This window comes from Eucyclogobius newberryi, unplaced genomic scaffold (assembly GCF_026437365.1).
Source record: "Eucyclogobius newberryi isolate DKJ021-1_F unplaced genomic scaffold, fEucNew1.0.hap1 SCAF_12, whole genome shotgun sequence".
NCBI classification, from domain to species: domain Eukaryota; kingdom Metazoa; phylum Chordata; class Actinopteri; order Gobiiformes; family Gobiidae; genus Eucyclogobius; species Eucyclogobius newberryi.
In genome coordinates, this window is record NW_027315746.1 from 21,802,198 (window position 1) to 21,819,621 (window position 17,424).

General features: G+C 40.8%; 1 protein-coding gene across 3 annotated transcripts in view; it reads right to left on the reverse strand.

Moving 5' to 3' along the window:
* Positions 1-795: 795 nt before the first annotated feature.
* The window catches only part of fgf12a (fibroblast growth factor 12a), a 30,357-nt gene continuing 13,728 nt past the window's right edge, over positions 796-17,424 (reverse strand). For all 3 annotated transcript variants that reach the window (XM_072441437.1, XM_072441434.1, XM_072441435.1), the window contains 3 exons: positions 16,743-16,846; positions 6,628-6,826; positions 796-3,207 (listed from right to left, as the gene is read on the reverse strand). In XM_072441437.1, coding sequence (XP_072297538.1) covers positions 3,092-3,207; positions 6,628-6,826; positions 16,743-16,846 — 419 coding nt within the window. In that variant the 3' untranslated portion in view covers positions 796-3,091. The remainder of the gene's footprint in view (positions 3,208-6,627; positions 6,827-16,742; positions 16,847-17,424) is intronic.

Here is a 17,424-nt window from a genome sequence, read left to right on the forward strand (position 1 = left end):
GTTTGTATTGTTTCATCTAACTTTATTTGAGCATTTTTAGCCACTGGTTAAGTCCTTTCTTTTTTATTAGCATCCAAAGACTATTCACGGATGACAAGCAAGAGTAACCAATAGGATTGTCCTTACCTGCTGATTCTTCTGTCGATGTGAGCATTTGATCACAAAAGTATCAGATGTTCTTTCGTTATTGCTTCATCACTCCAATGCTCACTCCCTTATCACATACCCAGGAATAAATATTTTAAATGGCAGGCTAGATGGTTATTTTGCGGGTCAGCATTAAACACATCTCATTTTAGGTGATCCATCCACGTGACTATTATGTGTGGGCAAAAATGGCTGACAGGTAAGAATAGCCGCCCAATCCTAAACTTTTTATTGAGCTATTATGTTGAGTTGACATTTGGGAATCATAAGAACTCTTACAGGCTCTGGTAAAAGTGGAACGATGCACTGAGGACTGAAACAAAGGAAGTGAAACTAAACAAAATGTGGATATTTGAGTGAAGAGGGTGAAATGCTGCAGCCGTCACACAGCAGAGCCAAAAGATACCTGTGGTAAAAGTAAAGGGACCTTCATCCCCTTCCTCTTCTCCCTTTCTCACTCATAGACAACGTTGGTCTGTTTCCATGACAACAGGACAATTAAGACCGAAAAAGGAGAGACGTCCTAAAATGGCATATCAGATTTTGCGGTTGGGTCGGGAGATAAATCAAACTGGGGAATTGCATTGTGCATTGTGAATCTGAACAGCTCAGATGATGCAGTATTTGAGAAATCAGTCACAACAAATGCACAGTTTTGATAACATATTCTTTATTCTTAAACAATCACTAATGTCATTCTGATCTTATAATCAATGCATATTTTTATTCATCTCACAATTCATAATGCATATATGAGCATGTTCTGATGCTGTGAAATCATCAGCAAACAAAGAGAATAAATTATACTTACACATACAACCGCGGCCTTCACTCACTTTCATCATCAATAAACCTTTCAAAAGTACTCTTCGTGAGTGCGTATAACACCTCAGTTCTTTTAACTCTTAACTCTTTTAACTTCTCTCACTTTAACTGTCAAACAGTCCACAATTTCATGCATTGCTTTTAATCCACACACATCTCATTTGCACCATTATAAACCTCTATAAAAGATATATGCTGGTCTGGCCTGTGTACTCTGTAATGTCGAGTAATGCTGCATGTGTCACTGTTTTGCTGCGGCTCAAGTTGTTTTGACTGGTAGCTGGGTGGGTGGGAGTGGGCCTGGCCCCCCTCAGGCCGAAAGACCCTCCCACATCTCTGATGATTTAGCAATGTTGCTCTGTGCAGTTGAATGTGCTATTTCTGTACATACCACAACCTACAAAATGATAACCAGATACTGCAATTCTCACTAAAAGACTGATCAAAATGTTGCATAAAAAGTTTTTTACTAATTGTTTGCAAATCTTTTACCAGTTGCCACCTCATTATACATTTACAATACATGCATTCTTCATGCGTAATGACTTCCTAATCATGTTAGGTTTAGCTGTACACAGTATCCCTAACTAAGAAAACTATGGAATCCTGACATCAGTGAATGCATCTGAGGACAGGATTTGTGCAACAGGTGCTGGGTTACCAGCGAGCAGCCTGTCTTTAGTCCGGCCCCATTCACGGAACAGTTAGAGAACTTCCTGAGTTAGATGAACTAAGAGGGCATTAGATAAGCATACATGGAGTACCAAGTATACCAGTTGATTCACCTTGTTTATACAGCCCTGTCAGTGTGATTTATGAACGCGCATCCTACACTAGCAGCAAATGGCTCATTTCATAAGTCAGAAAACCAGAAAATGGAGGATGTATTGAGCATGGATGTACTAAGCATGAAAATACAAATTGCTATTTGCACTGGGATGGTGGATCCTAATTAACAACATAATATCTCTTTAGTGAGACATCAACAGTGATGTCAAAATAATCCCATATTTAAACAGTCACACCCTGTCCACCAGTGTCTCCTTCACATTAACAGGAACATACGTACACAGAAACCAGCCCACAACCAGTTTCTTCTATACCTTTGCCAAAAATAATTTCTTTCAAGCATTTTAAAATATTACTTTTATGATCTGTTCATATTTGTAAAAGCATGTTATATAGTTATATGTTCATATTTTGATAGCTTAGCTGGGTCTGTGTTACTTGAGGTGCAGTTATGGAGTGACCAGTGGAGGCCATGGCTCATAGTGCTGTTGCTGGTCTTTCTCTCCTTCCCTGTTATAGATTATTCCATACATTTCGCCATTTTTGGTCAGGTTTGGACATCTATATATCTAAAATAGAATAATCTTCTCAAAGCACTATAGAATATTGAAATGATACCACATCATTACTCCTTTTACTTTCTTGAACCTTTCTTCGTCACAACTAGACAACCATAGACATGCTGCCTGATCACTGTCTGGACACATACTAGAGTGCTCTCCTGATATTGCTTGTTTCAGTCTTGTCCTGTCAGTGTGGTACACTGCAGGACAGCATTCCATGATTTTGGAGACACCCCTATTTATCACATAATGAGTCAAACTTACAGTAAACATCTGAATAAAATACATCTCACATAAGCATTTCGAAGCCCAGTACCAGCAGATAGATTCAGTCTTTACCCTCACACTGGAGCAAGCGCGACAGTGCATTTAAGGTAAAATAAAAATCATAGTAACCACAAAAATATCATAGAGTCAAGATAACAGGCTCATAACCAATAACATAACTAAGTACATGACAGAAATAAAATCCAAGTTTTAAAGCTTGATTTTCACAGCATAACTCTGAAATCATACATATTTGTGTGAAGAGAAACCACAGCCACTTTTTTGCATAAAATGTCATGTCCTGATTGAAAATGTCAATATCGTATTCAGAAATCTAAAAGGTTTTCACAGGCAAGGGATCAGTTTTTTAGGGTTGGTACAGCATCACTCCTCTTCATAGTCAATGATGTTTCAGGGGGGAATCGTCTTGAGTTTCCTTCTCCAAGAGTCAAAAGCCAGTACCCGTGCTCAGTACCTTGGAAGCCCCAAATTCATTGCTGCTATGTGCAGTCCTGATTGACAGCTTTCCCCCCGTTCATGGTGGGAGTTCCTGAGCTCTTTCTGGACCGGTGCTTGTCCTCTATCTCATGCAGCGACGGCTCTCGGTACATGCAAACTACGGGGGAAGAGAGGAGAATAGTGACGAGAAATGATTAAAGACCGAGACAATATACAGGATTAGAAACGTGTCAGCGCTTCGCTTGACTGGTTTTCATGATTATGTCCTTTACACAAGACCCAGAACCAAGAATGAGAGCAAATGGAAAAGATGGTTGTAAAACTGTGCTAAATTAATTGGCGTGAACATATTCTACATCCATATGACTGTCGCTGACGTTGGAAATTCCATCCATTTTCTTCCGCTTATCCGGGGCTGGGTCGCAGGGGCAGCAGTCTAAGCAGGGACTCCCAGACTTCTTTCACTTCAGACACTTCCTCCAACTCCTCCGTGGGGATCCCGAGGCGTTCCCAGGCCAGCCGAGAGACATAGTCTCTCCATCGTGTCCTGGGTCTTCCACTGGGCCTCTTCCCGGTGGGACATGCCTGAAACACCTCCCCAGGGAGACGCCCAGGAGGCATCCGGGACACATGCCTGAGCCCCCTCAGCTGGCTCCTCTCGACGTGGAGGAGCAGCGGCTCTACTCTGAGCTCCCCCCGTGTGACTGAGCTCCTCACCCTATCTCTAAGGGAGCGCCCAGCCACCCGGCGGAGGAAACTCATTTCGACCGCTTGTATCCGCGATCTTGCTCTTTCGGTCACTACCCAAAGCTCATGACCATAGGTGAGGGTAGGAACGTAGATTGACCGGTAAATAGAGAGCTTTGTCTTTCGACTCAGCTTCTTCTTTACCACAACGGTCTGATGCAGCGACTGCATCACTGCAGCCGCTGCACCGATCCGCCTGTCGATCTCACGCTCCATCCTTCCCTCACTCGTGAACAAGACCCCGAGATACTTGAACTCCTCAACTTGGGGCAAGGACACCCCACCCACCTGGAGAGGGCAAGCCACCTTTTTCTGGTCGAGAACCATGGCCTCTAATTTTAAGGTGCTGATTCTCATCCCAGCCGCTTCACACTTGGCTGAAAACCGTCCCAGTGCATGTTGCAGGTTCGGGTTTGATGGAGCCATCAGGACAACATCGTCTGCAAACAGCAGAGATGAGATCCTGTGGTCCCCAAACCAGAAGACTTCTGACCCCTGACTGCGCCTAGAAATTCCGGTGACAAAGGGCAGCGTCCAACATGCACTGGGAACAGGTCTGACTTACTGCCAGCAATGCGAACACAGCTCCTGCTCCGGTCATACAGGGACCGGACAGCCCGGAGCACCCGCCAAAGGACACCCCGAGGAAATTGAAGAACTCAATTAGCCAAGAGTAAGTATTGCATCTTTTTTCTATTTCAGCTGCTTATTCAATGCAATTTCTCATTTCTCCAGGAGTGGTCCATGATAGAAAGGGCTTCAAAGGTAGTAAGTAATGGGTGGTTTTAAATCAAACAAACAAACAAACAAACAAACAAAAACCTTGTCCAGATGAGCTACCTACTCTAAGTTGATAAACAATAAAACTATTTTACATGACAATATTAAAAGATTAAAAAGGCAATTATGTGCATAGAGGTTTTTGTCCACAACTAAAATTTATATTTTGATTGATCTTTAAATTTACGTTAACGGGATTCTTTTCCAGGGGGAGTTTCCAGTGCGCAACTAATGCTGGTGTAAAGAGGCTCTGCTTCAGCTGGAGGCTGGACTGGGATGGTGCCAGTACATATATGTTGATAGTGTTTGATCCAATGACTGATAACTGTGGCATTCAAAAGCACCACCTGTGAAGGTGATGGAAGAATAACATTGTTTAAGTTTCCATCTTTCAATTTGTTCCAAACATTGGAAATAATAAGATAAAAATAAATTAATAAAATTAAACAATGTTGAAATGCAGCCTTGGAGCAGTCCACACACACATCTCTGCTTATAAACCCGACTTGTGATCCATAAACGAGGGCAGACAGAGCAATGGGAGCAGATGATTTGGAAGCACACACCCCAGAGAGCTACAATGACTCGGGTTAGTCCCGGTGCCAGGCCCGGTGCCAGGCCTCTGAGCCCTCGGTGATGGTTGTCACCCAGCATGGAGAGTTTACAAGCAGAGATGTGTGAACTTGCCCTGCCACTCAGTCCCAGTTTTCCTGTGATTGAGCGTATGTCCTCGAGATGGGCTCGTCCCAGTTCAACCTGACTAAACCAAGACCAGGACAACAAGGACTGCACGAGTTGCGTGCAGCACCGTTAGGCACAGCTGGACACCTGAGAGCTCGGTGGAATGCTGCGTGGTCTGGAGGGCACGAGAACGGAGCACACACTGTGGTCAGCTCAGAGTGCTGAAAGTCTGATGTCATCTTGTATTGTGCTGTAAGTCTATGTCAGTTTTACGCAGATTAAGACAAGGATTTTGGTGGAATGTGACAGAGAGGATTAATCCAGTTTCCCAAATAGACGTTCCTCTCTAAAATGAGCACATCTGCACGGTCCAGTCTGGCCCAGACCACGCACTACCAAGTCTAAAAGCATAATTCATGCTTTTGTCTTGTTTTACGTTTAGACTATTGTAACAGTTTGTTTTCCTGTCTAAACAAGAAGGAGCTCTCTCGTTTGCAGCTGGTCCAGAACTCTGCAGCGAGGATCTTGACTCGCACAAATAGAAGGGCCCACATTTCACCCTCAAAGCCCTTCACTGCCGGTCTCGTACTGGATACAGTTTAAAATTCTAGTTCTGACTTTTAGAGCTTTGCATGGTCAGGTGCCTCTGTACATTATCGATCTGATCACACCGTACACTCCCTCTCGCTCACTGAGGTCTTTGGATCAGAAACTGTTGTTGGTTCCTCGCACTTGTTTTGGGACCAGAGGAGACCGATCCTTCCAGGCTGTTGCCCCCAAACTCTGGAATGATCTTCCGCTCTCCCTACGGTCACTGGACTCTGTTGTTGCTTTTAAGGGTCAGCTCAAAACCTTTTTATTTAGTCAAGCCTTTTAATTGCATTTGTTTTAGGGACTGATTTGACTGTATATTGTTGTATATGTATTGCTCACTGTAAGTTTTTTGTTTTTTCATTGTTTTATTCTGTGTTTTGTGAAGCACTTTGTGACTTCTGTCTGTGAAAGGTGCTATACAAATACATTTACACAAAGAGCAATAGTGTTATTTTGTACTTTAAAGTTATCAATTCAAAATAATCTTGTGACAATGGAAGAAACTCAAACACTAAACTTTTATCTTGTTCGGTGGTTGCATATTGGTAGGTGAAAAAGCTCATTTGCATTGTTCTCATTTCTGCTCCAGGGCCAAATATAGATAGCATTGATTGCTGCAGAGGGTCTCTGTAATTACTGATTGTTAACTGCTAAATGGCAAACTTCTGAAGTTTGACCTTTTCCAAGTATCCAGGGTTTTTTCCTCTATAATTTTATGATAATACTAAAAATGTCATGAGTTATGACTAAAGATTACTGTGTATTTTTACATTACCTTCAATGGGCCGGGGTACAAAATGTGACGAGGGCTTGGTCTTCTTCACCCGATTACCCTTCATAACCTGCCCCTCTTTTGTGAGGCCCAGAAACCAGGCACGACCCGACTCCTGCTGCCGGTACACAGTGGATGAGTAGATCACGTAGTAGTTCTGGAAAACCGACTCTTTGAACCTGCATTCTGGTGTGAACATCTCCTGCAAAACAAAACCAAAAATACACTTTCATTAGAATAGAAAAAAAACTACCGTAATTTTTTTCATAGTTTTGGCCAGGGTGCGACTTATACTTATACTCCGGAGCGACTTATATGTGATATTATTTGTTGTTTTCACACTTGCAACCGCATTTCATACTCCAGTGCAACTTATACATGTTTTTTTCTTCTTTATCATGCATTTTTTGGCTGGTGCGACTTATACTCCAGTGCAACTTATAGTCCGGAAAATACGGTATTTGTCTTTTCAAAACTAAACTAAATCTGAATTTCAGCATCAGCAGCATCTGCAACAACCAAATAATTTTGCTCTTTGTTATGCGTAATGTAGGTTGTCAAAAACATCAATACCCAGATACTAATTGATAGTAAAAATGTCAAAAATGTATTCTCATTTGAGAGCTAGTGATGAACATAAATGAAAATGTTGATCTCTTCTATTATTATCTATTATTTTGTGTTACATTATTGTTGTTATGTTATAAATTAATTATATTCTATACTATTTGAAACACAATTATAGAGGTAATTTCTATTTTGATATCTTAATTGTAAAAAAAAACTAAATATCTTTTTAAACATTGGCACGAAACACAGTATAAAAAACACCTATATCTCCTCCTTATCTTGGTTAAATAAGTACTTTGCCCCCCGTACCCATTTCTCTTCCCATTTTGCTCGCATCTACCCTGCTGCCAGTTCATATTGATCTCCAAGCTAACTCACCTTCTGTTAAAGAAATTCTCCATTGCTCCCTTTGGGCCCTTTCCCTGTTTCCAACCTCAGTCAGTCATGATATTTTTCTCTCTGCTCAATACACATATCCATCTCTGATTAAACTCTTCTAGCCTTTATGCCCTGACAAACAAGAAGGATGGGTAAATCACCTCCAAGAAGAAACACATGCTTGGACTATGCCAGCATCAATTCTAATAACTCAAACGTGTGCAATATAATCCACCCTAACACAAACATCTACAGAGCCCGAGAGCGGTAAAAATATCTTATTACAGTAATGGTGCACATTGTGTTTTCTTTTCTTTTTTGGCTTCATCATAAAATCTGCTCAAGGAGAAAATGAAGGGGATGCTCAGATGTGGGACAAAAATGGAAACAGCAGTTATAAGATGGTGGTATTGGCCAGATCATGTTGATGACACAGCAAAAACAAAGTTAAAGCTAAAATAAATATGTGAAATAAGTGTGACTGGCCTTTAATAGACAAAACCTGCTGTGCAACAACAAATACATGAAGATTATGCCACATCAGGTGTTTTGGTGACACCTATAAAGGGGACATATTATGCTTAATCATCTTTTTTAAGAGCTGTTCATCAAGTTAAAACTGCGTTCCCTCATCATTATTTTGTTTAGATTATTTCATGCATGTTTGAGTAATCCTGTATTGTCCTGCATTCGAGGCTCGAGTGCTCAGAAAATGTGCTTTTCCCCTACCCCTTATCTCTCTTTGAGTGGAGGTAAAGTCCTGGGTTTTACGCCCTTAATTTCTCCTGCAGGATCCTGTCTGGCACTTAATAGATTGTGGTTTTGACTGACAGCCCAATTCTGCTCCCCGTCGAAGGTGACTGTTTAGAGGTTTGTGTGGCTGTGCGTGAGGGAGATCCAGGTACCATCAGAAAGAAAGAAAATTCCACCACCGCCTTAATTACAAATCTCCAACCAAGCCACAGCAGGCCGCAACAAACTATGAAAAACTTCGAGGCGGTGTGCGTGCATGGGTGCATGTGTGGAGACGTCTGGCAGGTCAGCAGGAGGGGAGGACACGCTGTCACACTGTAGACGTCTCTCTCGCTTTTGGGGGCGCCAAGGGTCACGCTGCGCTTATGGGAGTCCGTGGGTTTGTGTGTGGACATACATGTTGGAGACAGTGATGTATTAGGCACCAGCAGGCAATGTCCCCGCATCATCTGTTCTTTGCGGAATCAGGTCACGCACAAACAATATCATCAGAAGTGCACTTTACAACTAAAACCTTTATAATCATCACCTTTGCTTTGCTGACACGCCGATGTATATCTTCCAAATGTTTCGCAAGGACAACGCTACATTAGCCTTACCGATAGATAAACATACAGTACACGCATAAACATTGAAAAGGCACAATTGTGTTGTAAGTTGTCTCCTGCGTAATTAGTGTGAGTAAAATAGCTCATGGCAATAGTTAGTTGTGTGTGTGGTGATACTGGAAGAAACAATGTTAATATGGCCCCAAAGCATTTTCACAGCCAGTATTTAGCAGAGTTGTCAATCGATACGCATATTAATCAATACTGAAAATAGTATCAAAACTGTTGATTTGAAGATAAACCTTCCCTGAAAAGATTTTAAATGTTTTTCGAGCCAGTAGAACTAGTAAAACCATTTTGGCAGATTTATAGAAAGATAGACATTTTTGACCATTTTATGCTACTTCGTTTTCAATGTCATTGTGGTATCAAATTTGTATTGAGTATTGAGCCTTTATCAGACTTTTTAGGGGGTAAATTATGATATCAAACGGAAATTGACCCAAGCATTTGCCCCATCTGAATCTCACAAATACATGCTCTACATTCATCATGACTACAAACTGCTTATTACGTCACTGATTTCTTTGATATAAATACCTATAAATACATGATGATGATGATGATGAAACAACAAAAGCATGCATGCTCTCTACAAGCATAACCTTTGCAATCATCACCTCTGCTTTGCTGACACACCGAGGTATCCCTTCCAAATGTTTCACAAGGACAAAGCTCTGTTAGCGTCGATGAAAAAGCTTGCAACAGTACAGAGCAGACGGCCTGTAGCTCGGGGATGATAGGGGTGGAATGTAAGTGACTTTGAAGTCTTTGACAGAGTACTTTGTTTATAGTTGACTGAGTTGAAATATGAGGTAAGGAGACAGGGCCGGGGTCTAACATGATTAATGGCTGCTGCCTAATGGACATGTGTGAACCACACTCACACATGGAAAAACACTCTGACTTAAGCATCACATTAGAATGCATACCAACAGGTTTGGTCTGCCACCACCTCCACCATCCATTTATAATGTCCTCAAGTTGTACGGAATATTTTTAAAGTGCGTTTTAAAAAAGGTAAAGTAACACGTATTGATAGTAAAATTATTACAAGGACACTCATTTACATTCAGTGGGACTTCTCGTTATCCTTCAGATAAAGGACTTGCTAAAGAAACAGGGCACGTGGCACCTTTTACAGGTCTGGGTAAAGATGGATTATAAACACAGAGGTTCCGTATAAACAAAACATTGTCTAACTGCTGATTAAAAAGCGGTGTGGCTAAAGTCCCAGAATCCCCTGTCTAAGGACAGGGTTAGGGGATGAGGTGCTGGCACATTTGCTAATTTACTGTGAACATTGTTCAATCTGTTTTTCCCTGTCGCCCTTTGAGATAACTGCTGTTGTGATTTCGGGCATTACAAATATAAGTTACATTGAAATTAAATACACCCTCTGGGCTTTCCAAGTGGAATCCTATACCTTTATAAACATTTCCAACCCATTATGACATGTTTTACAATGGAGTAATTGTACCAGAATTTAACCTACACATTTATGGCCAAATGAATACTAAATTAATTGTTAAAGTAACTCATTATGGATCATAGTTATAGGGACTAATAACAGTGGTTGGCTTACATAATATGTTATATACAGTGACGTGGGTGGTTAAAAATTAAGTGATAAAACATGCACATTTTATTACATAAGACTTAATTACCTTACAATTATGACACAACCTTGTACAATATGAACTATCATTTGACATTTACAGCTCAAAATATTTGTATATCATTGTAAATATTGTGCAAAGTGAAAGTGAGAAAGTCAAGCATAAAGAGAAGGTCAAGTGACGAGTGACCCCATGTGTGTCTGGTGTTGCATCACAGAGGTGACAGTGAGCGTGTCTGGACAAGAACAAAGCCAGATTACACTATAAGGGTTTGGAGGTTAGAGATTTGGCTCTTATAAATCTTCTATTGTTCTCTGCATTATTCTGTGTGAGAACCGGGTCGGAGCTTGTCTAGACATTACTTAACTGAAAAACTTCTCCCTGCATTTCTCTGCTGCCCACTGCAATGTAATAATCTCTTTGATAGTGCTAAATCATTCACTTGATAACAATGTTTAGACACAGGTATTTTAGGTAGATAACACAGGAAACCGAAAAGACATTCCAATCTGTGAGGATATTCTTTTCCTATAAAAGTTTGTTAAACATGTTGGTTACCATGTAAGGTAACTAACTTAATAACTTAATAAAATACAATTTTATACGCTTTTAATAATGTTTTGATTGTCATCATTACTCAGAGTTGTACCTATTTTGGCTGATTCATGTATGTTTGAGTTATCTGGGACTGTCCTGCATTCAGAAAATTTCTATTTTACATAAATACTAAATAAATAAAATACTGATACAAATAATAATAATAAAGCCATATTGGATCAATAGGTTTACAATGAAAAAAATAATGAGGTTTGAATGTTATAGTTTGATATATATAAAATAAAATAAAAACAAATAGCATGTGTCTTCTTTAATCAAATCGGAAATTCTTACAACAAACCCACTTATCTTTTTTTTTACCTTGACAAAGACTGGTGCAATTGCTGCAAGTCCAATAATTTCCATAAAAATATTAATTAGTTTATTAGTTTCTTACTAGGCTACTAAATGTCTACGAGACGCTTTATCCCAGATACGCTGGTCAAAGTCAGTGTAGCCTCCAGTTCTTCTGTAAGAAACCTTGGTGTTTTATTTGACCAGGAGCTCTCATTTAAAGCGCATATAAATCGAGCCTGTAAAACAGCATTTCTATCTGGGCAATATAGCTGGAATCTGAAAAATCTTGCCTAAAAGCGATGCTGAAATATTATCGATGCATTTGTAACATCTAGATTAGACTACTGTAACTCCCTGCTCGCAGCTTGTCCTAAAAGCTCCATGAAAAGCTTTCAACTGGTTCAAAATGCAGGAACTAAACAGAAGAGAGCACATTACGCCGGTGCTTGAGTCTCTTCACTGGCTCTCCGTCGAGTTTAGAATAAAATTTAAAATCCTCCTCCTGACTTACAAAGTCATAAATGACATGGCCCCATCTACAAGATACTATAGTACCTTATCATCCAAATAGATTACTTCGCTCTCGCTGGCCTTCTGGTGGTCCCAAGAGTCTCTAAAAGCACCGTAGGAGGTAGACCGTTTAGCTATCAAGCTCCTGTATTATGGAATCAGCTCCCGGTCCATGTTAAAGAGGCCGACACAGTCTCTTCATTTAAGAACAGGCTTAAAACGTTCCTGTTTTAAATCGCTTATTGTCAGGCCAGTTAGGAACAGAAATAAAAAACAGCTTGAGCACTATCCTCTGCTTCTGACTACCTATTCTATCAAACAATATGTCATATTTAATTTCACTTGCAATCTGTTCATTGCCTTTCCTTCTTCCTCTCCCACTTCCCCGCCGGGAGTGGAACAGGCACATCGATGACCTGTGGACCCAGATGATCCTCTCGACTCCTGGAGAAACGGTCTCTACTCCATATGAACGGTTCTTGATCTGCCTCAAATAACTGGTTGTCCTCCTGAGTTGCTCCAGCTCCACTGTCAATCTCGCGTTCTTCTGTCCGCGGTCTGTCGGATCTCTCCGTCACTGTGGAACTCCTCCAGATTTCTACTTTTTCCCAAAGAGGTGGGGTAGTTTTTCCTGGCTGTGAAGGAGGGTCTAAGGACAGGGGAGCTTGGGACATTTGTCTAAGGACACAGGATGCTGGGACATTGCCAAGGCGCTCTGAACATTTTCACTGTCGCCCCTCGAGGCAGCTGCTGTTGTGGGCGTTACAAAAATAAATTGAATTGAATTGAATTCAATTTCCTTACAATGCAATCCTACACATTTTGACTCTCTGTTTCAGGATCAATTGAAGTACTAATATTCCTTCTGTTGTATGTAATTGTTATTTCAATAATTGCAATTAAATATAGAGCAGTGGGTGGGGATAAGGGCATGTGTGGATGTAGTACAAATCTTTAAACTCAAACTTGCATGAATCAATCAAAATAAAACTATGACTAAAATAACCTTGACAACTCAAAAGTCAATTCGACATAATATGGCCTCTTTAATAATATTCATAGTGGCTAAATTCCGCATGCCCAGTTAATTTCGTGCTAAACGTCTACAGACGCTACTACGTGCATACTGATGATGGAAGAGTGTTTGCTGCTGCGCTATAAACTAGGTCATATTGAGAAGAGGTATAAATAATGTAGGGAAAATCTTCATTGTAGATGCTCAGCCCCCCACACGCTTCATCAGCGACACTCCACGCAGATATTATCAGCTTCCTGTAAATCACAACTTTAAACGCGCCTGAATAAAGGAACACACGTGCCAGGTTTAGGAATTGTTTAACACAACGGTCCTATTAGAGTGGCTTCAGGCTGCAAATCTGCCGCAGTAGCTCCCTTTAGCCTACTAGATAAGCTTTGTCACATTGCCTTGCTGGAAAGACAGAGTACAGAAGCGCTGAGTGGATGTGGGGTGGGTAAAAGCCAGGGAGGTAGTGTTAGAGGTGGAAGAGAACACCTCACTAATGACATCCCAGGAGAGCAACCATGCATCTCTACCCGCACATGTGAGGAGGCCTAAGCAAGACCACCAAAACCACAGTAGGTAGAAATTTGAGAATAGATAAAAGTGTGGGTATGGAATAATATAGCAAATCGAGTTACTGTGGAGAATGTGAACCGGATTGTTTTATAGCCCTGGATATACTGCCATGAGGAGTGCTGTAAAAAGGTGAATAAGAACCACAGTGTTCTTTTTTATGCCTGCTCGAAACACCCTCCGTATGCCGTCAATCACCTGCATAATCAGCACTGGTAAATTCGGCTAGTAAATTGAAACTGTAGAGACATGGACTGGTCGGATTCAGGAATAAGATGCTATTCATGTTCTCTTGGATTGGGTTGAATTTAGAGACATGGATGGTATATATGTTAGGTTTGGTTTCAGTTCTGGATCTGGATCTGAACTAGATTAGGTTTTTTGTTTTAGATTTAGTTTTGATATTTTTTTGGTGCTAGTGGTAGTTTATTTTAAGACTATTTGGCCAGACTGTTAACTAAACGTTGGTACTGAAGAGTGGGGGAGAGATATTCAACAATTGCCAGACCTCTTTTTCCATGGGGGCACTATGGGGTGGATCAGTACGGTCTGACAGTGACCCGCACCGGACGTTTGAGGGGTCCATTGAGGGAACTATTTCTGAGAGGGATCTAGCTCGGATTGACCATCCCTATGGAAGAGCTATGCACCGCAGCGCTATAATTAACAAGAGAGAACGCAAACTAAAGTGAAAACAAGACAGGAAAGACGGTAACACCAGCCAATTCACTGGATTACATGAATAAAGTATGGCACAGTGGTGCAGAGAGGTGAAATAAATGCACAAAAAGCTGATATTGAACAAGTTTCCTGTTTCCTCGAACTTTAGCCACATCTCACAGTGCTAAAAACTAGATTAGATTATTTATTGTAATGTTTGGGTGACGTCAGTTTCTCCCGTAGCAGACCCCATCATTTGGACCCGGAGCACGGAGCTGCATGCCGCCATTAACCCTAACCCTATCAAATCACATTAAGGTGTTCCAGAGCCATTTGAAGGGCCTTCTGGCATATCGCTGGGACTATAGAGCCAAAAACATCTGCTTTTACCAAACTCCTTTGGCCATGATAGCACACGTTTTAGTTCTGGCTATACTCCCTGTTTTGTTCTTAATTTGTGTTTAATAAGACGTTTATGCTGTTTATTGAACCTTGGTGGTAACTGGACATGTTTGAGAACCACAATGCTAAAGGGAATAAAACGCACTTCCATGGCTTTCATGAATATTCATCCTTGAGTCCTTTGAACGTTCATAAAGCTGTGATCGTAATAGCCCCCCACTTGTCTTCTCATTACCAACGCTTTCTTCACATCTGATGACTCGCATCACCTCCAAATGACCAGAGGGTGAAACAGGACATTGTTTCAAATCCCCTTTCAACTGACACTACTGAGACTGCCTAGCCTATTGTCAGGTTCAAGACATGCAATTAACAAGGTTCAAAGTTCAAACCGGCTCTCCCATAAAAATGTCAATTCAATTGATAAGCAGCAGAGTTGCAAAAGGTGTCATATGACCTCAAGTGTCCGCGTTCATTAATAATGATCATTTAATCTGATGGCACTGACAGTATGATATAAGGTAGGTGTGTTTTTGGGTCAGACATTGACAAAGATTTAATGAACTAGAAGGTGCTCTAAGTTCAGTGTGGATAGGTGGGTGGATGGTTAATGATAGATGTGAATGAATCTACTGACTCATACTCATGTCCTTCCCAGAACTTACTACAAGAGAATATTGTTAGGCCGTAAAACCAATCGGGACCAAACGCATGGAAATAATGGTTCTGAATTTATTTGACAGTCAATCTTTTAAGAAGCACTTTTAAAATGCAGTAAGTGATCCATTAATTTGGCACAAGCCCTTTTGCGATCTCCCACTTTCTCTGCCGCAGTGAGCCTGTTTCTTATCAATAAGCAATGCATTTCGCCCTGGCCAGCCAGTGTCCTTGAGGGATTTTATGATTGCATTTTGACAAGGTTTGATGGGCAGCCTGTGTCCTACCATTGTCAATTTTTACTTCAGCTGCCAGCACTGTCAACATGTTAGAAATATAAAATACGTTCCAGTTTGCTTTTTTGTTGTTGATATTCAAGCATAACAGATGTAACACAACAAGCAATGGGATTTACTTCTGCACATATCCCTGTCGACTATGCCCACTCCACATTTGTGCCTGTGCTGCTCATATGTGACAAATGCACACCAATAACATGTCTGCATATTGCATAGAGCAGGCTACAATTTGACAGTTCCCCCATCTGACATCCGTGACTGAATTCTCCTCCTGCTCAGCTGCAGCCCACGCTGGCATCTTATATTGCCCCATAAATATATAAAAACACAAATAATCAGCCCTCACAGTATTGGTTTTAAAAGGATTATGTTGGCGTTGTATTAGGATTTATACATTGCCCAAAGACTTGATATTTTTGCACAAAAGTATAATTTGAAAGCATCTTTTTACAAGAATGATTCACATAAGAATTTTGCATATTTGGTCCTAGATAAATGCCCTTCCTTCTCCATTGACCTTGGCATGGGATGTGCACAAGGACATGGGAATCCATTTGTTACCCTTTATTTTTAATTATAAAAAAATCCTCTGTGGGTCTGTGCATCCTACACAAACTAACTACTGAAACTAACTGTCTTTTAAAACCATATTCTCTTTTTTTATTGATTTTTTACTCAACTTGACTGTTTTGGACTCAACGATTATTTTTAGAAGCCACTGTGTGGGCAAGAATTTCTACCAGCTATCTGACCTCCGCTCCAATGTGAAACAGCCAGTGTATTAGAATTCAGGGCACGTTTGTTTCTTCTTGTTTTATTAAGGCAAACACAAATGTCTCAAGCAACAACATCTCCTGAATCAAAACACAGTGAAATGCAGTCCTATTACTCTGAACAGTTTCAACTTAATGAGCTTCTGTCAGCCGGCAACAAAACATAAGGCTTTTTCAAAAACAGTGTGAGCGCTCACGTCATCATTAAACGTACATCATGCCCCACGCCGTTTCAACAACAAAAGGTGGGAAGAAGTTAGGCAAAGCTACACTAAAGGCAGCATATGTGAAGAGCACTTGAATCAGAGAGTGGATTAAAGCGGCGCGTCAAAGCTGTAATGAATAGGTTTCACAAGTAGCACAAAACGCAGCATGAGGATGTGGAGTCAATTTTGTCTTACCGATCTGTAGAGCATGCCTTCGCCGTTCATCGCGATGTAGAAGCCACTCTTGACACCCTGGATGGCCACCACTCTCAGACCCACAGGAATAAGGTTGAACAAGGCTGCACGGTAGATAGAGGAAAGAGGTGCAAAGAAAAGACTTAAACTACTGTTGTTAATATTACAGAAGAAAAAAAAGGAAAGCAAACACTCGGTTTGGTCTTGTTTTGGTCTGGTTTAATCATGATCATGTCCAGTTTCAAGTTCAGGTTTATGCGTATATGTGTTTGTCGATGAGTTATATAATTTCAGAAACACATTAGCATTAGTCAATTTTCCAAGAGAGACATGTGATTACAAAAAAATATATATATATATATATTTTTTTTTTTTCTTTTTCTGCTGATCATTTCCATAACTGTATTACTTTAGACACAATTCTAATCTACTGACAAACACCTGTTACTTTATAATGTAGCGATGTCTGTTGAGATTTCTATCGATCTGTTTTCACACTGGTATTAGCAGTTGTCTAAAGTGTGATGACTTTGTCCAGCTGACAGGGCCGAGGGTGTGAGGATGCCCATGACAAAGTGCTGTTTGAATGATTGTTCTGAAAGCGGTGATGGGGACTATCAGATAAAGCTGGCAGAGGCTGGAGGAGATGTGCCAACACGGGTGCGTCCTCTAAGCAGATTCA